The 22642-nt window shown below is 35.7% G+C and overlaps 2 protein-coding genes across 6 annotated transcripts; one reads left to right on the top strand and one right to left on the bottom strand.

Moving 5' to 3' along the window:
* Nucleotides 1–1382: 1382 nt before the first annotated feature.
* On the bottom strand, nt 1383–7042 carry LOC127904825 (probable disease resistance protein At4g27220). Of its 4 annotated transcripts, none has more exons than XM_052449786.1 (3): nt 6844–7042; nt 2903–6543; nt 1383–2083 (listed from the first exon to the last, which is right to left on the bottom strand). In XM_052449786.1, exons 2-3 carry the CDS (start codon nt 6527–6529, stop codon nt 1550–1552), a joined length of 4161 nt encoding a protein of 1386 aa, XP_052305746.1. In that variant the 5' UTR covers nt 6530–6543; nt 6844–7042; the 3' UTR covers nt 1383–1549. The 4 variants fall into 4 exon arrangements, with proteins under 4 accessions (XP_052305746.1, XP_052305745.1, XP_052305744.1 ...); XM_052449785.1 differs by having other exon boundaries at nt 1383–2715; nt 3262–6543; nt 6844–7041; XM_052449784.1 differs by having other exon boundaries at nt 1383–2988; nt 3262–6543; nt 6844–7040.
* Nucleotides 7043–8826: 1784 nt separating this feature from the next.
* Nucleotides 8827–21414, top strand: LOC7465895 (probable manganese-transporting ATPase PDR2). Of its 2 annotated transcripts, none has more exons than XM_024592007.2 (21): nt 8827–9283; nt 9371–9463; nt 11037–11239; nt 11887–11959; nt 12104–12276; nt 12362–12533; nt 12998–13102; nt 13221–13331; nt 13434–13520; nt 13603–13785; nt 14185–14235; nt 14326–14451; nt 15716–15795; nt 16624–16732; nt 17159–17287; nt 18017–18082; nt 18225–18296; nt 18785–18933; nt 19072–19183; nt 19266–19382; nt 19875–21414. In XM_024592007.2, exons 1-21 carry the CDS (start codon nt 9032–9034, stop codon nt 20973–20975), a joined length of 3564 nt encoding a protein of 1187 aa, XP_024447775.1. In that variant the 5' UTR covers nt 8827–9031; the 3' UTR covers nt 20976–21414. The 2 variants fall into 2 exon arrangements, with proteins under 2 accessions (XP_024447775.1, XP_024447776.1); XM_024592008.1 differs by lacking the exon at nt 8827–9283 and adding an exon at nt 9584–9826 and having other exon boundaries at nt 9365–9463.
* The last annotated feature ends 1228 nt before the right edge of the window (nt 21415–22642 follow it).

The following is a 22642-nucleotide window of genomic DNA, read 5'->3' on the forward strand; positions in this document are numbered from 1 at the left end:
GAACCAGTATATATATATTCTGAATTGACTTCTAAATTGATAGCTCCTCATTTGATTGATGTCATGAGTTGAGCCTTGAGATATGAATATATATGTTTGATTATGATTATGAACCTATGGTATGTCAGTCAGAATACCCATGCTAACAGGGTAGTGTTAGTCTTTGTGCACATCGTATCTAAACCCTAGTTGGTCGGGGGAGTCACCAACCTTTGTGGACTGATCATCCCACAGTACAGAGCCTCATGCTCATTGCATTTTGATTTTTTTGACAAACTTTACCATTTGATCTTCTTGTTATGGCCTATTTGAGAAACCTTCATATAAGAACCTAGAGCCATAATTGTATATAATTCTCATTGCTGTATTACCTCGTGTGTGTGTATTGAACGTTATCTACTCACTGAGTTGTTGAACTCACCCTCTCATTATTATTCTTTTCAGGCTTATAGTTTGATAGCAGGTCATTTTGTTGAACCTTCAGAACCTGCTTTTTGGTTGTAATTTGTATCTTCCTTTTATGTCAAGTTAGTGCTCCAAAACTATGAATTATATTAACTCTTGTATTAAGACAATTCAATTATATTATGAAGTTGATTTTGTTATTAATGCTGCGTTGAACTCTGATTGAGTTAGGATAAGTTTGTATGTAAGTTTGGGTTCACATAGGTATGGAACTTTGGAGGGAAACCTTGCCTATGTGCCGGTCATGGATCCGAGATTCGGGTCGTGACACTTTACTTGTGTGAAAATTTGTGTTCATTATCTTATATTCATATTCGTTCCACAATCGGGCAAAAATTTTGTATATGCCCAGTGCTTGAGATTTGAGAAACGCTGCCAAGTCAGAGACTTGTTCAAAATGGCACTCCAAAGTTTCCGACTTCCTCGAGCAAGCTGCTTCTGTTCTTTCGATTATAAGTGGAGGATGTAATAAGAATCCAGGACTATCTATCTTTCCTTTATCTTATCTTTTATATTTGTATATTCTACCTTGAAAAAATAATTTATTACTAGTCGGTGATTTAAGGTGACTTGCAGGATAGATCTATTCTTTTATTAGGTTACTTTAATGATAAATTAATATAATTTTTTTTTAGATGTTCATGGTGGAGAAATTTGATAGGATGGATATATAATGTTAAATTTTAATTACAAAAAAATAATTGAAAAAGATTATTTGTGCTCATTATATATAAACTGGCAATATAAATGAAGGACATTTCATTTGAACCAATCTGGATGTTTGATGCAAAAAGGAATGAGAAGCAAACAAACATTTTGCAGTGCCATAAACATGAGATCAATATTTGATGATAGTGAATTGGGAAGAGGCAATATTAAATAGAAAGATCACCAATTAGTAATTTAAAGCCATAAACTTTGAAGCCAATAAAAGATGAGAGAGAGTCATTCAATTCCACACCAAGTACAGTAGATAAATTCAGAATTTTCCTGTCTTAGGTATACACGCAACAATTGATTCTAATTCATTAAACTTAAATTAAAAGCAAATTGAGAGATTCAGAAAGAACGATGCTTACCCATCTTATCCAAACCTTACGAAACGACGAAGGACATCCTTGGTGTTAGGATGCTCCCACTCCACTTCTGACTCCCACCATTCTTTGGGCGTTGCATAGATATCTCTAAGAAAAGAGGGAGGAGATGGCTGGCCATTTTCAAGCAACGGAAGACAAATTGGCATTCTCTTCAGCTTCTGACATTCTCTTATATGAATTAATTTCATAGAATCGCAAATCAGTTTTGCACTACAGATGCTTCTGAGTTCTGGTAACCAAATCAATTTCAGAGTTTTTAACTGTGGGAAGTTCAGTTCAGTGCTGCTGCTGCTTTCTTCACCCATAACCCCTTCTTCATCCGATCTTGTTCCACCTATTATCTCCTCCATTTTCACACATCTTCCAACAACAATCACTTTTAGCTTTACAAGGCGAATCCAAGAAGATGGAACCAAGATTTCTCTGATACTGCAATTCCATACTTCAATTACTTCGAGAGAATCGCAAATCAGTTTTGCACTACAAATGCTTTTTAGTTCTAGTAAATTTTTCAAGTACAGGTGTCTCAACTTTGGGAGTTTGAATTCGGTGTTTCTGATGCTGCTTTCTTCACCCATAACCCCTTCTTCATCCGATCTTGCTCCACCTATTATCTCCTCCATTTTCTCACATCCTTCAACAACAATCTCTTCTAGGTTTACAAGGCCAATCCAAGAAGATGGAACCAAGATTTCTCTGATGCTGCAATTCCGTACTTCAATTTTTTGGAGAGAATCGCAAATTAGTTTTGCACTACAAATGCTTTTTAGTTCTGGTAAATCTCCCAAGTGCAGTTCTCTCAACTTTGGGAGTTTGAATTCGGTGTTTCTGATGCTGCTTTGTTCACCCATATCCCCTTCTTCATCCGATCTTGTTCCACCTATTATCTCCTCCATTTTCTCACATCCATTAACAATAATCTCTTCTAGGTTTACAAGGTGAATCCAAGAAGATGGAACCAAGACTTCTATGATACTGCAATTCCGTACTTCAATTACTTGAAGAGAATCGCAAATCAGTTTTGCACTACAAATGCTTTTTAGTTCTGGTAAATCTCCCAAGTGCAGTTCTCTCAACTTTGGGAATTTGAATTCGGTGTTTCTGACGCTGCTTTCTTCACCCATATCCCCTTCTTCATCCGATCTTGCTCCACCTATTATCTCCTCCATTTTCTCACATTCTTTAACATCAATCCTTTTCAGTTTTACAAGGTGAATCCAAGAAGATGGAACCAAGACTTCTATGATACTGCAATTCCGTACTTCAATTACTCGGAGAGAATCGCAAATCAGTTTTGCACTACAAATGCTTTTTAGTTCTGGTAAATCTCCCAAGTGCAGTTCTCTCAACTTTGGGAGTTTGAATTCGGTGTTTCTGACGCTGCTTTCTTCACCCATATCCCCTTCTTCATCCGATCTTGCTCCACCTATTATCTCCTCCATTTTCTCACATCCTTCAACAACAATCTCTACCAGGTTTACAAGGTGAATCCAAGAAGATGGAACCAAGACTTCTATGATACTGCAATTCCGTACTTCAATTACTCGGAGAGAATCGCAAATCAGTTTTGCACTACAAATGCTTTTTAGTTCTGGTAAATCTCCCAAGTGCAGTTCTCTCAACTTTGGGAGTTTGAATTCGGTGTTTCTGACGCTGCTTTCTTCACCCATATCCCCTTCTTCATCCGATATTGCTCCACCTATTATCTCCTCCATTTTCTCACATTCTTTAACATCAATCCTTTCCAGGTTTACAAGGTATGGCAGCAAGACAGGAGGGAACAACTTCTTCATACCCTTACAACCAGAACAATATAACCGTTTAAGACCAGAAAATATACCATTACAAGATGGAGATGGCTGTGGTAGTGGAGCAGAGCATAACCAAGAAGATGAAACCAAGCTCTCCATGCTATTGCAATTCAAAATCTTGATATACTCCAGTTCAGTTGCATACTTTAATGACAAAACATCGCCTAAACTTCTCGCATCGATACATTTACAAATTAGTTGTTGAATGTCATTTGAGGAGATGACCTGAAAATCTCCATCTCTATTGATATTCAAATTACCCAAAACAACTATGTTACTTTTCTGATTATACTTAAATTCCCAACCTTCATCTTCCTTGAACTGTCCTACAACAATTTTGTATGTTCTTAGTGATTGGGTCTCATCCCGAGATTTGAGGTACTCCACGTAGTTAGAGCGATCTTCAAAATGGCATTCCAAACTCTCCAACTTCCTCAAGCATCCTACTTCCTTTCCTTCAACTATTACTGCAGCATATATTTCCTTACCCATTCTACCATCATTAAGAACCCTATCCACCCAATCCTCTAGTATCAAGACTTGCAGGTGAGAGAGTTTAGGTATTATCCCACATGGAAACTTCTTTTCACCACATCCATTCATTCTTAGATATCTCAGGTTGGATAGACATTTCATGCCATGTGGAATCTTTTTAAGTGGAGTACGAGAGAGATCTAACCTCTTCAGTGCCCTGAGCTTTTTCAATGATGGTACACGGCTTAACCTCTGACAATTGTTGAGCAACAATGAAGTGAGACCCACCAAATCAGAGACAGAATCAGGCAAACATTCAATAGCTGTGTTAGACAGATCGAGGACCTTGAGCCCATGCATTTGCTCGAAAAATGAACCCGCAATGAATCGCAACCTATGATTACTACATAGCAATAAGGTTGACAGATTTGGACACCTCACTGAATGGCTGGAACAAATCTCTTCAATTCGGTTGTGCATTAGTGAAACGGTCGTAAGTTTCTCAGTCCACTCCTCTGCATCCGGCAATTCTTCTAATTGTTCACCAGCTTCAACAATGGCTTGAGAGTTCTCTTGCAGCTTTTGGATGGCCATGTCCCTAATCAAGTCATGCATCTTAACAAAATCACCACCATGCAATCTTTCTAATAGACAGACATTTTCAAGTCTATTAAGCATTGTGTGGCCTTTGTTAATTCCTGCCTCCCTACTCTTTTGCCCCTTTACCACTCCCTCATCAATCAAATAACGTATCAATTGCAGTCTATTGATAGCAGAGTCTTCTGGAAATAATGCACAATACAAGAAACATCGTTGCAGAGCTCTATCACTTAAGTGGGTGTAACTAAATCTCAATATATGAAATACCTCCTCTTCCACTTTATCTTGCATAACTCTTGATTGTCTGAGGTCCTCCAAAGCATCGCTCCATTCGTGGATGTCATCTACGCCCTTCATGGTTCCAGCAATTGTTTTAATTCCCAGCGGCAAACCATCACACTCCCTTGTGATAAATTTTGCAATTTGTTCTACTTCTGGAGAAAGTCGTGTGTCATGTCCAAGTATCTCCGTAAACAAAGTCCAAGCTTCTTTATTAGAGAGAGGATTCACTCTGAGATTGTTTCTGCTATTCATCTGTCGACAAACTGTTTCTGATCGAGTTGTTATAATCAGCTTGCATTCTTTTAATGAGACAGGAATTCCCACTTTGTATAGCTCAAAGGAGTTCCACAAATCATCTAAAATTAAAATCCATCTTTGTTTCTTTTTTAGTTCTAGTGACAATTTCACAGCTATGTGCAACTCCTCCTCTTCGATGGAAAGAGATAAATTTATACATTTTGCGATCTTCTTCTGCAATGTATGAATGCTGAAATCTCGAGACACGGTCACCCAGTAAACATGAGGAGAAATATTTGCAATTCGTTGAAGCTCGTTATAGATATGTTTCAACATTGTGGTTTTACCAGCCCCCCCCATCCCGTAAATACCAATGGTTGAGACTTCTTCGTCCATCAACCAAGACCATATCACTTTCCTATTCTCTTCAAATGCTCGACCCACTAGCTTTGTAGAGCCAGTAGGTAAAGGAGCTCCTCTAGTCTCACTTGTGTTGTGTTTAAGGCCTACAGAAGAGCGTGCCCCTGCACCAGGCTGCAATGATCTTCCACTATTGCTCTCCATATCATCCTTCATTAAGAAAGTACGCATCTCCTGCAAGCTTTTTTCATACATATCTGGTGCTTGTATCCTTGTTGCATCTCCTGTCAAATTGTCGACTTCATTGTTTTGCTCTTGTGGACTGGTTGAAATGCCATGATGAATCACATTGCCTCCAGAAGAGCTTGCACCTACGCCAGGCTGCACTAATCTTTCTATTGCACCTCTTCTACTATAATTTTCATCAATCGCGTGTCTCCAAGGAGAGACAATTCTGTCAACATGCTGGACAGATCCTTCACCAGTGTTTTCCATGCTATTTTCCATGTCTAAATGCGAACAAACTCTCTCTTCCTCCCAACCATGTTCCATGCCCTGAACTCCCACTTGTGTCCTTCCAGCATCCACAGACAAATTCTCAAGTTCTGCATTGCTTTGTTCCAACACCTGAACCACTGGTTCTGTCCTCACTCGAAATACGTTCTGTGCATCATTCACGATGACATCATTGTTTACTGATGGAGAACAGAGTTGATCATTTGTTGGTTGGGATGGATCACCTCGAGGCTCATCAGCTTGATAAAATGATGGCCTCTCATGAAAGCTACCTCTCTCCAGAAGCTCCATGTCTTCAACAGTGATGCTAGTCACCAAATCTTCGAGCCAAAGATCTTCTCGTTGTCGTGCCATCATCATTTCATTGTTCTGTTGTTGTGCTGAAGGTGAAATTTCATTAGTGACATCATTATTGCTAGAGCCTGCTAAAGTTTTAAGTTTCTTTTCTTGAGGGCCATCAATTGCTGCAAGGGCTGCGTCTTGGACATCTGGAGGCACTTGTCCACAAGTTTTAACACCACGGCCTGTCACTCCTGCTAAATGCAATTTGATCCTCGAAATGGAAGTACGTTCGGCAAAACAATGCCCACAAAACTTACACCTCATGCGACCATCATCCATCTTTTCAACATATTCCCAAAAAGATCTGTCAACATGATGCAAAACTGGATCATTCTGTCGAAGCATTTTGATCAGTGGCCCTGTAGAAAAGAAAAAAGATTTGTCAACATGATGCCAAAATGGATCGATCGGGGTCAAAATATTGAATGAAAATTAATGGAAGTTACATTAATTGTAAAAGGGAAGGTTGAAACTGAAATAAAAAATTAAGAACAGTAAAGAAATGAATAGGAAAAAATAATGAATTCAAGGATTATAGAAACTGAGAAAGACAAATTTATTTAGTTTTGGAACTATAGAAAATGATCCTAACTCCAAAGTTTCTCAATAAAATTTCTACAACTTGTTTTTGCACTTAAAAGATCCAAAAAATAATATACCTGGATTCAGCTATTGATCGATGTTCTTCAAGTGCTGGTTTGCTGAGGCAGTATTCAGAAGAAGAAGAAGAAGAAGAAGATCAGAGAAGAGTATAGGTTAAGCTAGTTCATTGATGAGGAAAGGAGAATAGTTGTATTGTTTGACAAGAAAGAAGTTGCTAGGAAGGTAGGAAGGAAGGCAGCAACAACTTTACTGATAGTTCATAGTTCCTTTTTATTTAATTAATTAATTAATTAATTAATTTCGATTAGTGCTGCATATAATAAAAAACTTCAACAAAAGAAGCCAATTATTGGACTTGGGTTAGGTGAGTTAACGTGTGGACCCACCCCAGTGTTCAAGCTTTGAAAAAGCTCATTAGTACACTGTAACTTGTTTTTAGTCTGTCAATAACAGCTCACCTGTGCAAATCCCTTGTGATCCCTCCAGCACCTATGAGCAATTTTCTTATGAGCAAAGTTTTCATCAGAGAGAGCTTAATTCCTGGAGAATATGAATGTCGATTGAGGGTTAAAGCAATAAAAAAAAGAAGTATATATTCTCCATGCATGCATGCATGTTGTTCTGAGACTAGACAATGGAATGAATCTCTGTCAGGTCAAGAAGAAAGGGTTAATTTCCAGTAATGTTCTTTGCCCATGATTGGAAGTTGCTTACGATCCCTTTAATAATGAGATGTTGTTATCAATGGCTCAAGCAATATTTTCCCACACATAATTACAGATCCAAACACTCTTTAATAAGTTTATAAAAAATTTAAAAGTTAACTGGTCGGATTCCGAGTTTATTTTCTAAAGATTATTAGTTCGAATTTCATAAACTTTTAAACCACTAGAGATTTATATAATTGTTAACTTTAGGATCCGTAAGATTAATCGAGATACACTAGTTCGGACACCCACATTAATCTAAAAATAAAATTAAATCAAGTAAAAAAAAATTAAAGATGAATTATATTTTTTGGACGTAATTAGAGATCCCTCTAATAAATATAAAAACTAAAAATCAAATCAAGTAAAAAAATATTTTCGAATCTTAAATCATTTTAGAGATTATTAGAGATTTAAATCATTTTCATTGAATACTCATCAACGCTGAAACTAATGTTTTTATCACTGGAATATGGCGGGTCCAAAACATCACTCTCATTCTCTATTTATTTTTTATCAAATATAATAAAAATAAAAATTAAGACTGAATTATATTTTTATGATTACATTTTGAATGCCTATAAATACAATAAAGTATAAGAGATAAATCATAATGAAATAAATCAAAGGAATTGGGCACCCAAACTCAATTAATTAATAGCAAATGTTATTTTCAATTTTGCAACTATATATGTACATAAAGTATGTAAAATTCCAAAACCTTGCTAGCTACATTATCTATCTCATCTCACCTTCCTAGTGTTCTTGAGGTATAATTATAAAATTTAAATTAGTCTGTGAGTTAATTAGAGATTTAACTAAAACCAGATTTAAATTAACCTAGGCTAAAAAAACAAATTAATCCAGTTTAATCCAATTAAAAATAAAAATTAACTCGTAAGCTTATAAAAAAAATTTATAATATTAAGTTATTAACAAATTATTAATACTTCCATTTTATAAATAATATTTTAATTTTTATAAAAAATTATTATCATCACGGATGAATTCAACAATCATGTCTCCATTTAAATCGTTAATAATTTAGCTCTTTCATCAATTCTATATGTTTTCTTTATTTATTTCTTGAGAAATTAGAAAAAAAAATAGAAGATTTGAAATTTTGATGAGATTTTGAGAAAAAATAATGATATTAAATTGAAGATGGTCACCATTGGTCATTGGCCAATCATTGCTTTTATAATCTCTTAAATGATAAGGACTAATTAGTTATTTATTATACTATAAGGATTAGTTAATAATGTGTACAAACTATAAGGACTATAATATAATTGCTTTAAGCCTCAAACTTTGGGTGCTTTATTTATGTTGTCTCAAATTCGTTACTGCGATCAATACTTCACGCTTTAGGGACTTTCCTCCACTAACCCGACCGAGTCACAACTCAACACTCTGAGTCGCAACCGATTCCGATCTCCTCTCACTCTCTCAGCCCAATTACCACCATGCTTTACGCTTTAGGGTTCTAATTTGAGTTTCTTGGACTGATTAGGGTTTAATCCGATCCTGGACAGCGATGGTGTTGACGTTTAATGTAGGAGGGAAAGTAGTGGAGAGAGTAGATTTGATAAGGAAGAAGAAATGGCCATGGAGATTCGATATTTTGCCATTTGCAATTCTGTATGCGGTTTGGATGGTCACGATTGTGCCGAGCATTGACATTGTTGATGCTTTAATTGTTCTTGGTGGACTCGTTTCGATTCATGTTCTGGCTTTGCTTTTCACTGCCTGGTCTGTTGATTTCAAGTGCTTTGTTCAGTATAGTAAGGTAAGATAGCTGTTTGCGTGTGTTTGGTTCTGGATTTTGGGGCTTTGGTTTGGGTTTTGTTTTGTGATTTGGGGGTTTTGTGTTTAGGTTAATGATATTTATGCTGCGGATTCATGTAAAGTTACGCCGGCGAAGTTTTCTGGTTCTAAAGAAGTTGTGCCCTTGCATATTCGTCAACAAGTAAGGGTTTTTTATTTATTTATTTAAGTGGAAATGATTTTTTTCTCTCTATGTTGGTAGATTGGACTGATAATTGAATGTTCTTAGTTGATGTGGGATAATAATGGATTCATTTTGCAGATTGTTTTTTCGGGGGAGTGAAAAATGAGTCAACTATAGAATGATAGAAGAATTGTATGCTCATGGTGGTGATGGTATTTGAGCTGCTAGGGAAATGTAGTTTGTTGTAAGTGGATTTGATGAAAGTTGGATGATTTTTGAGGTGGTGAGGATGAAGGTTGGATGAAAGCTAAAAATGGATTCACTTCACGAATTTTTTTTTCAGGGGAGTTAAGGATAGAATTGAATGCAATGCATGTGCTGGTATGGTGGAATATTTTTCATTTAATTTCATATATTTTGAATGGGAACAAATGCTCAAATGGGCAAAAAACATTTTCTGAAATTTCATGGTGAGGAAGTGGGTCATCTGGCTGGAGTTTTTATTGATGGGATCTTGTGATTTTTCTGAACTTTGGTAGTGGAGGGTTTGTCTACGTTGATTGGTTGACATAGTGTCTCAAGTTGAATTAAATCAGGACAATGTCCTAATCAAAAAGTTTAAATTAATAAACTTCTGTTAACCTTTGTATGTCATGTTTAAAAATGCCATTATCATCATTTTGCAAATATGCTTGTTTCTAATGTCATATGACTTTTTCAAAAGTATTGCATGATTTGAAAAATGAGCTTTGCACTGGATGGTTGACCTAGATTCAACTGCAAAAGTTACAACTTACATTTGGTGATCCTGTGGAAGTTTGTAGTTGATTTTTTTTACTGCTGGAGTTGCAGATTATAATGTTTTAGGGCTTTAGAAATTGAAAACCCAAGTCTGAGAGTATATAAATTAAAGAAAAAAGAAAGAAAACTACTAACACTAATAGATCCAAGGAATCACTTCTAGAATAAGAACCGAAACATCACACTGGGGTTTTAAGGAATTACACTCCCTGATGAGGAAAGCATCACACTCTCAAAGTAAAAGGCAGCACATTATTCATAATAATTTGGTCATATTCCATTGAAATACCAGAAGCATATTTATATCGGCTTGTGTTATTGCTAACCAGTTGGATTCCTATGTAGTAAAGCATGAGGATTCCTATCTAAGAAACATAAACAAGTCACTTATTTAATGACTAAGAAAAGAAATAAAGCAGGAAAATAAATGCCTGACCATACCACTAAATTTCCTGTGGTCCAGGAAATTATAGAATTGCCCTTGACCATACTAACTAGAAACAGCATCAGTGAAAATAGCTTGAAAAAACTTAAAACCAACTTGCATAACCAATCGTTTAAGCTTTTTTCTCACTGAATTTAAGCTTGGCTGAATATCTCCTTTTGTCCCTTGCTTGAATATGCACCCAAAGTCAAATCTAAATCCGTAGGCAGCATTAGGAGTTGAGAGTAATTTTATTAACTACGTAAGATTAATCAATACTGAGTTTTCTAGTTTATATGGTTATAACTTCGCTTTATCACCTACTCTTTGTTTTTCCCTGAAAATTTCCTTTACTTGCATGCATAGTCAGCAGCATCCTCAACGTCAGGGGATGTGGAAGAATTCTACTTTGATTTCAGAAAGCAGTGTTTCATCTATTCAAAGGAGAATGGGACGTTTCGCAAGCTTCCTTACCCTACCAAGGAAACATTTGGCTACTATCTTAAAAGCACTGGCCATGGCTCTGAGGCTAAGGTAGCTGCTGCTGCTGAGAAATGGGGACGGAATGTGTGAGTTTTTCTATCTGTTTCATTCATTTGTATGTCCAATATTTGTGATCTATAAAATTAAGGATACCAGAGTATATCAATCTTTTCATGGGAAAAGGTCTCCCAAGTGTCCTTCCATTTCATTGTTAACTGGTTCTTTCCTTGTGGGTTGTCAGTTTGTTTCTTGCTTCCAGTGTCTCTGCAGCAGTTCCTTTGATCCTGCTATTTTTCTGGATTTTCATTTCTAATAACCTTGCAGTATTAATGGCAATAAATGAACAGTGGGACTAACTTTTGGTTGATGCTTGTTAAGGATAGCAAAACCAAATTAACTTTTGAGGGATTTTATCATTTGGAATGACAATATTAGATTCTAGGTTCTATCAACTTCTGATCTAACTTTTTTTTTCCACATTCTCATTTAAAACTACTACATCAAATGCATTTAATTTAATCCCTTGTATATGGAACTTAATTGCTGGACTTTTGATGTCTTGAATTGTTTGTCTATTAGATTTTCTATGTATTAAATAAGGATTCGACATAGCTCTTTCTTGTCCCTGGAATGATATCATGAATTTTTCATCGTGCCTGAACATTTGAAGCATTGTTTATATGTGTTTTTATTTTGTTCCACTTCTTGATGGGGATTGTTTATGATTTTATAGATTTGAATATCCGCAACCCACATTCCAAAAATTATTGAAAGAGCAGTGCATGGAGCCTTTTTTTGTATTTCAGGTTTTGTCCTTAATCCTCATCCTTTTTCTCTTTTTCTCTATTATTAGGACTCTATTTCAACTTGTATTATTTTTTTATGCTTTACCCTTTTTATCTTTTCATTCTGACATTCTCCTCTGGCGTTTGCAATGTGTATCTGTATAGGTATTCTGTGTGGGGCTTTGGTGCTTGGATGAATTTTGGTACTACAGCTTGTTCACCCTCTTTATGCTGTTCATGTTTGAGTCAACAATGGCAAAGAGTCGGTTGAAGACTCTAAGCGAGCTAAGACGTGTTAGAGTGGACACCCAGACTGTAATGGTGCATCGATGTGGGAAGTATGTATTTTTTATGTGATTTGAGTGCTTTTGTAAATCATAATTATGGTAGATATGTGGAATCATGCCATCAACATGATTTTAGGTGGGTGAAACTCTCTGGAACTGATCTTTTACCTGGGGATGTTGTCTCCATTGGACGCTCCTCTGGTCAGAATGGGGAAGACAAGTCTGTACCAGCTGACCTGCTTCTATTGGCTGGAAGTGCCATTGTGAATGAAGCCATTCTCACAGGCGAGTCTACTCCCCAATGGAAGGTAGTCTCTTTTCTGTTTTCTAATAAATGTTGTTTTAAGAGCTTTTGAAATGTGATTATCTGACACTAGATTTGGCATGTGGTTGAGGATCTGGATGGAGGTTTTATGTTTGGGTTGTTGGGCTTTGACAAGTAGGCTATTTTATTGTTACAAGCCCTTCTTAAAAAAAATGTGACAGGCCATTTGTGAGGTTTGTGTTCATTTATTAATGCTTGTGATTACAATGTTCTAATATGAAGCCTAAATTTTTTCATATAAAAATGGTTACTGCAATTGAATAATATTTTGTCTGCAGCTTTGTTAGACTGACATGATGCTCTTTTATGTTTTGTCTCTAACAAAAGGATAAAGAAAAGTCTTTTTTATGCTAGCAATTATCTCCAAGGCTGCTGGGTTTTTATATTTGGTATTTGTTTAAATCCCTTGCTTCTTAGAACTTCCGACAACGGAATTTTTTTTTTTAGGTTTCAATCATGGGTAGGGGAACTGAGGAGAAGTTATCAGCCAAACGTGATAAGAACCACGTTTTATTTGGCGGGACTAAAATATTGCAGCATACTCCAGATAAGGTTGGTCATGTTAATTAGCAACATTGCTTATTGAATTCTTGAGCACTTCTTTTCCTTCCTTGTTTTTTTTAGTGTATTTACAGTTTCAACTGATAACCTTAATTCTTCATGGACTTAGACCTTTCCCCTAAGGGCTCCCGATGGCGGCTGTCTAGCTGTTGTTCTACGAACTGGGTTTGAAACGAGTCAAGGGAAACTGATGAGGACCATTTTGTTTTCCACAGAAAGGGTACTTAATTTAATTCTTAGTTGAGTAAGGTTTGCTGAAACTTTCTTGAAACGTTTTGATTCTGGTCCTCCTTTAATTATCATTTTATTGTACTTGCTGAAGGTTACTGCCAACAGTTGGGAAAGTGGTTTGTTCATACTATTTCTACTTGTGTTTGCAATCATTGCTGCTGGTTATGTACTTAAAAAGGCAAGTGATGTTTTTTTTTTTTGAGGTACTATTAAGCATACTGTACAAGTTGCCCTATGCTAATGGGATTTCCTTAATGCAGGGATTAGAGGATCCCACAAGGAGCAAGTACAAGCTTTTCCTAAGTTGTTCACTTATCATAACATCTGTGATTCCACCTGAGCTGCCGATGGAATTATCAATAGCAGTTAATACATCTCTTATTGCATTGGCTCGGCGTGGAATATTTTGTACCGAACCCTTTCGCATTCCTTTTGCAGGAAAGGTAAGTTAACTCAGTCAGATGGTCATCCTTTCTTTCTCTCACTTGTCAGTCCTTCAATCACTACTTTTCTCATTAAATCAGCAATGTTGTTTACTTTTCTGAAATGAATTGGTTGCCATGCCTGTTTTAGTTGGGTTGCTATTCCTTCTTTTGCTTTGAAGATATGATAAAGGTTTTAGAGTTGGTGTGTCTTAACAAGAAACTGCAGCCTATTAAAAAACTGAACACGTGCCTATAAATATCAACTCATAGACTCGTACAGTACTTGTTATGACAAACACTTTTTCTTGTTTGTATGTTGAAGCTGTTTCCTTAATGGTGATCAGGGGCAGTGAATGTTAGTGTTTGTGCTCCTATATTTTATCTTATATTAATTGCTATCATCATTTTTCTCTGCAGGTTGATATATGTTGTTTTGATAAAACTGGAACACTCACATCAGATGACATGGTACGCTTCTCACATAATGTGATGTTATGCGCATCAGTTTATTGATATTAAATTCCTTATTCAAATTGCTTTCTTCCTGTTGGTTTGCAGGAGTTCTGTGGTGTTGTTGGGCAGACAGAGAGTACAGATTTAGAAACTGATATGACCAAAGTGCCTGCCTGTACAGCTGAGATTTTGGCCTCTTGTCACGCATTGGTGTTTGTGGACAACAAGCTGGTATGCTTACATAATTTTTGGCATACTGTTCCTAGAATCCCTGAATTTTTGGTTGTGAGCCACTTTCCATCAGTTCACCTTTACATTTGTTTTTCCTTGGATGAAAGAAATTTAGTTGAAATGCATAAGATTACAGCATATAAACAAACTTATGGTATAGTTGAATCTCCTTATGTTGTAATTTTCATCTATGAAGATGTGCACATTTTACAAAGGCCTGTATTCCCATAATGAGTGTATCACCTGCTGCCTATTCCTCCACTGTACTCTGCCAGCTGATAGAGAAAAAAATGCCTCTATCGATGTATGGATGCAAAAATTAGGTTTTATTCTATTATGATGGCTCAGATAAAGTTTATTTTAATACACCCTAAACTTCACAGTTAATAAGGTTTCATTTTCTTATAATCAGAATTTGAGCTGGCTCCGCTGTGTAATTTATGTAGTCATTTGATAAATAATGAACTTGATTGGCTTTTTTTTTGCCTCTAGGACTTTAAGGCTTGCATGAAATTAACACTCGTAAAGAGATGTTTGCTTCTTTTTTGCTGAAGGAAATCGAAGTTTGAATGAGATTTGAATCATCCTCTTCTTGATCCTCCTTTGATTGTCACAACTAGTAACTGGACTCAGAATCAACTTTGAAGATCTCTATATAGATACCTTCTGGCTCCTAACCTTTTTGAGAATCAATTAGAAGCCAAGGAGGGAGTTCGATCAGATTTATTATTTCACATTTCCATACTAATTCTGGATTTTAAATGGATGGAAAATGTAAAAGTAAAAAGGAGGGTATGGTCAGTCATCAATGCTAGGCTTTGTTACACAGCCCTGTAAGAATTTTGGTGCATCAGGTTATTAGGTTTGTATCCATTATCATCTTATCATTTTGTTTTATTAGCTTCCAAGCCTTTCCTCCTGTAATGCAGTGTGTGAGCTGTTTCTGCAGAACACATCTTTGAGAGAATGAAACATGAAATGATACTGCTTGGAATTAGTCTCATTGAGGTCTTTGGAAATTAGCTGCTAGATTTTACTGAAAGCACCACAGAATTCAGCGTTCTTTCTATTTTCTCCCACTAGAAAAGCCAAATTGCATGCTATTCATTGTCCTTGATGCATCGTGAAGTGCCCTGCTTGTAATGTTTTCCAGTTAGCATGAGCAAATTGTTTTCTGATATTAGCATTTGTGTGACATGGGCTAAAACCCTCTCAATATGTTCATTGTCCCTTGATAATATTACACTTTCATAATTGCTTGCAGGTTGGTGATCCACTTGAGAAGGCTGCGCTGAAGGGAATAGACTGGAGTTATAAATCTGATGAAAAGGCCATGCCCAAGAAGTAAGTTGTGGAAGTGCTCTATGGATTCATTTGTATTTATGTAATGTCCTTCTCTTGTCTGCTTAATCTCTGACTATAATATATTTTAGTTGAGATCTTTTATGCTCCTGATCTGTTAAAAAAATTTCTATATTGTATTGCTATTATAAGAAAATGAATTGAAGGGAAACAAGTCATGAAAAAGAAAAGAAAAAGAAAGGAACTTGATTGCAGGCAATGACGAGTTTGCACTATAGTTTGAGTTCATTTTCATGTATTGCTTTTTGTTTGGAACATTCTAAATTTTCTAATTATGGTCCAAACTAGCTAATCAGAGAAGATCACTCAACTATTAAGTTTCAAACTGGTTTTCAATTCTCATATAAACAGACAAACTATCATGTCTATTGGGATTCCTCAGATGAGCAAGTCTGTGAAACAACTAGCTGGTAGCTAGTGGGGAAGACAAATGGTTTCATGACAGTCTTTTTTGTAACAAACTCTGGATCGTAATCCAATGAGTCAGTGTACCAGGCTACCATCTACTCTAAGAGGTCTATAAGGAGGGAGTTTCAATGTGTTAGATATATTGGTTTATTTATTTTTCTGAGTGCATGAAATTTGCAGTTTTCCTCTGAAAAATTATATTTTGACAAGTGATAAATGTATTGAAAATGCTATATGGAGGTAAACCATGTAGACATGAAGTATGTACTAATGAGGACATGAAATGGAGAAAATGAAAGGACATTAAAAACAGATCAAAACATACTCCAAATCATTCTTATGCTTGAGGGTTTTTTCATTATCAAGTTCAATGCAATTATTTACCATTCTTATTAATTGCAGAGGAGGTGGTAATGCTGTTCAGATTGTCCAGAGACACCACTTTGCATCCCATTTGAAACGAATGGCAGTTGTTGTTCGCATACAAGAGGAATTCTTGGCATTCGTGAAGGTCAGTTGGTTGCTTATGGTTTTTGTATGAGTTGATGTGCTTGAGCGAATTTGACTAGCAATGTGCTGATTTAGGTTTATTGACCTGTTTGTGTGCGCAAACGAGTCTGCAAATATTTATTTTGTTTTTAATTATTTCAATCACTTAGTTGGACTACTATCATTTATTTATTTTTATTTTTTTCACAAAGGAGCGTATTGGAAGCTAATCTAATTATGGTCCTAGGCATCAACTGCTACATGATGACAAACATTTTGCAAATTCTTTGCCATCCCAACATTCTTATTTGTTGCTTGACTATTGATCATTTTTTTTATTTCCTTGTCTTGCAAATACAATAATATGAGAAATACAGTAGCTGATTTTATAGCAGGCTTTATCTTACTGTCCTTAAGGTAATATCATGATGTTTTTGGGTGTTTTTAGGGTGCTCCTGAAACAATCCAGGATAGACTTGTTGATCTGCCATCATCATATGTTGATACATATAAAAAATACACACGTCAAGGGTCTCGGGTTCTGGCCCTTGCTTTCAAGAACCTTCCGGACATGACAGTAAGTTTCTGATACCTTTTGCTTCTTCTCTCCTTGATGTTTACTTAAATAGTGAGTATCTTCCATTTTGATTTTGGCTGTTTTATGTACTTGATACTTGGTTTTCTGACCTACCCAGGAAAAGGGTTGTTAGAACCTACTCTTCATGAAAGAAATTATTATGTCTTGCTGCTTGCACATCTAATTTGACTATTGGATTCCCAATGTTATTCATAAGGCTAGATGTTGAGGGTACATTGAGTCTTAACTGGTAAATACAATTATGGGATAAAACTGTACTATCGTTCATGTGAAAGTATCACATCTATTTCCACTCGTGTTTGTTTTCTTTGGAAGGTCACATTGAATTACATGGCTTGTGCATCCCTGGAGATTTTAGGAATGTGAAATTTACATATTTGTTATCATCTTTTTAGTTCTCTCTTCTCTTTATTGCATCAATTTAATTCTCTATAATGCCAATTTTGAAACTTTTGCTTTTACCCTGGCTAATTCAAGCAGCAAATTGTCCCAGGTAGTTAAAATGAATTTGTCATTTTTGGAGCAATAGTTACTGTGCTAAGTTGTAGTCTAGTGTGAAATGCACATCACCTATTTGTTCCTGTGATGGGCTTACTTTATTTGGATTTTCTCATTATATAAAATTGTTTAATGTGTATTCACGTTAAGTTGTTATATCCTATCTTGTTTTGTTTTGTTTTTTTATTTTCTTTTTTCTTTTTCATGAAGGTTGGTGAAGCTAGAAGCTTGGATAGAGATGTAGTGGAGACTGGTCTTACATTTGCTGGCTTTGCTGTAAGCAACAAATCCTTCTATTTTCTTGCAGTAGTTATATCATACCCCACCCAAGACCAAAAAAAAAAGGCTCTTGTTTAATTATTCACTTATTAGTAGTTACTTTCTGTACTCTTGTCATCTTACATGCTGGTAATAACAGGTATTTAACTGCCCTATAAGAGCGGATTCAGCTGCTGTTTTGTCTGAATTAAAGAATTCGTCTCATGACTTGGTAAGTGGCAACTTCTTACTATTTTAAGTTGGCTGAATCTAAACTTGATGGGAACAATTTGTTTATTCATACATGTTAGTTCATGGTTGCTTGATGCAGTATAAAATACTTCCACCAATTGTTTTGTTAAATTATTAATGTTAATATTTTGTTATTATTTAGAGATTTTTATGTCTTGTAGGAATAATTACAGTAATAAGTTGCAGTTTAGTGTGAAATGCACGTCATTCATTTGTTCTTGTGATGAGGCATGGGGCTTACTTTGTCTGGATTTGCATGTATGCTTAAGTTGCTTTAACCTATCTTTTGTTAGATGTTAAACTTCTTTTTAATGGATTCAAGAAGCATCCCTTGTGGGTTTAAGGGATTAGCCTAGTGGATTAAGCACAATATTTCAGTACTCAATAAATGGAATTTGAGTATCTGCAATTTTGAAACATTCCTTATTTGGTTGAAAATAGCGCTCTCATGATGTTCTCTATTGTCAGGTGATGATCACTGGTGACCAAGCTTTGACAGCTTGCCATGTTGCTAGCCAAGTGCATATCATATCAAAACCAGCATTAATTCTTTGTCCATCGAGTGGACAGGGATATGAGTGGATATCGCCTGATGAAATGGAGAAAATTAGTTATGGGTAAAGTTATTATCTCTTGAAAAGGGGTGGTAGTCTATTTTGATGCTTTATGCTACATACTGATAGCCTGCTTGCTCTTTCTATCAATTGTAATTTTTATTCTTTAGTCTGAGAAAAACAAAATGCAATTAATGTCAGTGACAAAGAGGCTGAAGAATTGTCAGAGACCCATGATCTCTGTATTGGAGGTGACTGCATTGAAATGTTGCAACAGAGTTCTGCTGTTCTACGAGTCATCCCTTATGTCAAGGTTTTAAATCACATTTTTATCTGGGTATCATTTTCCATGATGGTTTCATCTTGATGATGCATGTCCATTATTATGGTTTCAGGTTTTTGCAAGAGTTGCTCCAGAGCAAAAGGAACTTATCTTGACCACTTTTAAAACAGTTGGGAGGATCACTCTGATGTGCGGGGATGGAACCAATGATGTTGGTGCTCTAAAGCAGGTAAGTACACCACTTTCATTTTTTGAGTAAATAATCTCTCCAATTTTATCATGCACGTATTGTTTCTGGATGTGTGGATAAGAAGTTCATAGCTAATTATTAATTGATCTTTGGTTTGAAGTTCGATGATAATAAATGCAAAAACATTTGCCAATTATTTGTGCACGAATAAGTTTGGTAAAACACCTTTTAATTCTTACTGATCATATTCTTGGATGGTCATCCCTGTAGTCCACGAAACCAGGGTTCTTCCTTTTTCCTTCTTAATTACTATTTTAATTTTTGGACCAATTGAAATTCATTATTTCAGCTCAGGTAGGATAGACCTCCTTTAGGGATGCATATACAAATGGGAAGATAAAACAAGAAGTTTGGCATCTAAAACTCGTTTAGTCTTTATAAGGAAACAGCAATAAAGCATTATAACTGTTTTCACAGTACCAAAACCAGAAATTGCAGGAGAAATATAAATATTTGATACATTTTTTTCAGGCCCACGTAGGAGTTGCATTGTTGAATGCAGTGCCTCCAACACAAAGTGGAAACAAGTCATCAGAAACACCTAAAGATGGAACTCCCAAGCTTTCAAAGTCAAAAAAACCGAAGCCTGAAGTTAGTAATTTAAATGGAGAAAGCTCTTCTAGAGGTAAAGCTGTATCAAGATCAGATTCTGCTAGCCAATCAGCTGGTAACCGTCATCTGACACCAGCAGAAATGCAACGACAGAGGTTGAAGAAGCTAATGGAAGAGATGAACGAGGAGGGTGATGGTCGCTCAGCCCCCATTGTCAAGCTCGGAGATGCCTCAATGGCTTCCCCCTTCACAGCAAAGCATGCATCGGTTGCCCCCACGACAGACATAATTCGTCAGGGTCGAAGTACTTTAGTGACTACCCTCCAGATGTTTAAAATACTTGGTCTTAACTGCCTTGCTACAGCATATGTGTTGAGCGTCATGTATCTGGATGGCGTCAAGCTTGGTGATGTGCAGGCCACAATCAGTGGCGTCTTCACTGCTGCCTTTTTCCTTTTCATCTCCCAAGCACGGCCCCTTCCCACACTTTCAGCTGAAAGACCCCACCCTAATATTTTCTGCTTCTACGTCTTCCTTTCTCTCATGGGACAGTTTGCTATCCACCTGTTTTTCTTGATGTCGTCTGTGAAAAGTGCTGAGAAATACATGCCTGATGAATGCATCGAGCCTGACTCTAATTTTCATCCGAATCTTGTCAACACCGTTTCATACATGGTGAGCATGATGCTTCAGCTAGCCACTTTTGCTGTGAACTATATCGGTCATCCTTTCAACCAGAGCATCACAGAAAGCAAACCGTTCCTATACGCCCTCTTGGCTGCTTCAGGTTTCTTCACGGTGATCACCTCTGATCTATTCAGGAACTTGAATGACTGGTTGAAATTGGTGCCCTTGCCACCAGAATTGAGGAACAAGCTTTTGATCTGGGCTGTTCTCATGTTTCTGAGCTGCTATACGTGGGAGAGGCTGCTGAAATGGGCTTTCCCGGGTAGGATTCCAGCTTGGAAGAAACGTCAACGGTTGGCTGTGGCCAACGTAGAGAAGAAGAAACATGTCTGAACCCTGAACTGGTACACAAGTAACTGAATTTAGAGAATAGCATGGATAGGAGAATCAAGATGATCTAGATTCATCTTTCCCTTGATATGTGACAAATATATATATCCCATTAATTTTGATTACATGGTGGGAATTTTGTCTGAAGATGACCCAATTTTACCATGGAGAAGGATGAAGGTTTTTTCCTTGATTTTTGCTTCTTGAGCAAAACATGATATAGGGTAAGGAGGCATGGAATAGGAGGTGAGAGTCTGTGCACTGTCTCGTAAATTCGAACTTCAAACTATGTTTGCATTCTTACAAGTTGATTTGATATAGAGACTGCTGCTTTCTTCTTTCTTCAAATATTTTATACCTGTACTTTCTTAAACATATTTGCAATTGTAAAGATATTTTAATGAAAAGATGCATATGGGCGTTTGATGCCTGATGACGATCATTGGTGCTCGTAGTCTGCAGAATTTGTCTTGGTAAAAAAAAAAAAAAAAATATTTGGCAAATTAGTTAAGTTTTTTTTTTTTAAAAAAAAAAAAAACAAATAATACAATCCTTGGGTTTTGTTGCCAGGAATGGTATTAAATATTAATTGGGGATGTTTGTTTTTGTGGTTTAATTTATTTTTCAAAGGTTTTTAAAATTGTTTTTTTTCCCTCAAAAAGTATAAAATTGATGCTTTCGAGGGGTTTTTTTTTATGATTTTATTGTATTGATGTAAAAAATAAAAATATAAGAAATATTATTTTAATATATTTTTAATAAAAAATAATTTTACAAAAACGTTATATATTATATTTACCAAAACACACTTTTCGTGAGTGTTTAGCTAAGCTGTTAAAACCATGTTTCACTAATTAAAAAAAACATGAAATTAATGTTTTTTAAACTGTTGAATAAGAATTTCAATTGAAAATAGCACAATTCAATTTTATTAGAAAAATGTATAAATTGGATTGTTTGAAATACAATTAGGGAACTAAGTATATATCTAATTGAACGGCTCGTGAAGCTTGGACAATGAGAAGAAGCCAGGTAAAAAAGCCTACAAATTTCTCCTACCCAGAAATTCCCATCAAAACGTCTCTCTCCTACAGGCTTCTGCAAATCCGTTCTTTTTTTATATCAATGGACAGAGCCTCACAATAGTTGATAACATGATAGTGATTATTTTTGTTTTTTAAAATTATTTTTTAAAAAAGTTAATTTTTTAATGTTTTTTAATAAAAAATAATTTTTTAAAAATAAAAAATATTTTGATATATTTTTAAATAAAAAAATACTTTAAAAACCAATTATTTTTATACTTTTAAACCTAGCTTCCTGCCGCTAATGACGTTAAAAAAATCACCCCAGAGATGAAATTTAATTTAATTATTTAATTTTTATTCAAAACAATATTATACTCAACATAAATTAATATAAATTAACTTATAAAAAAAATTAACCCGGATCTTGGACTCCGCTTAAGTTTAAAAACTATGGATAAAAATGTAGTATTTTGACTAAACTATTATTTGGTCCGTAATTTCTCAGCAAACTAATCAATAGATCCACTTGGTTTAAAAAAATCCATGCATGTTCTTATCCTCTTATAAGTTAGTCCAAGTAATATCATCTTAGGGCATGTTTGGGAACGCGGCTCCGGCTGCGTTCCCAAAAAATTTGAATTT

The sequence above is a fragment of the Populus trichocarpa genome, unplaced genomic scaffold, assembly GCF_000002775.5.
Source record: "Populus trichocarpa isolate Nisqually-1 unplaced genomic scaffold, P.trichocarpa_v4.1 scaffold_25, whole genome shotgun sequence".
Taxonomy (NCBI): domain Eukaryota; kingdom Viridiplantae; phylum Streptophyta; class Magnoliopsida; order Malpighiales; family Salicaceae; genus Populus; species Populus trichocarpa.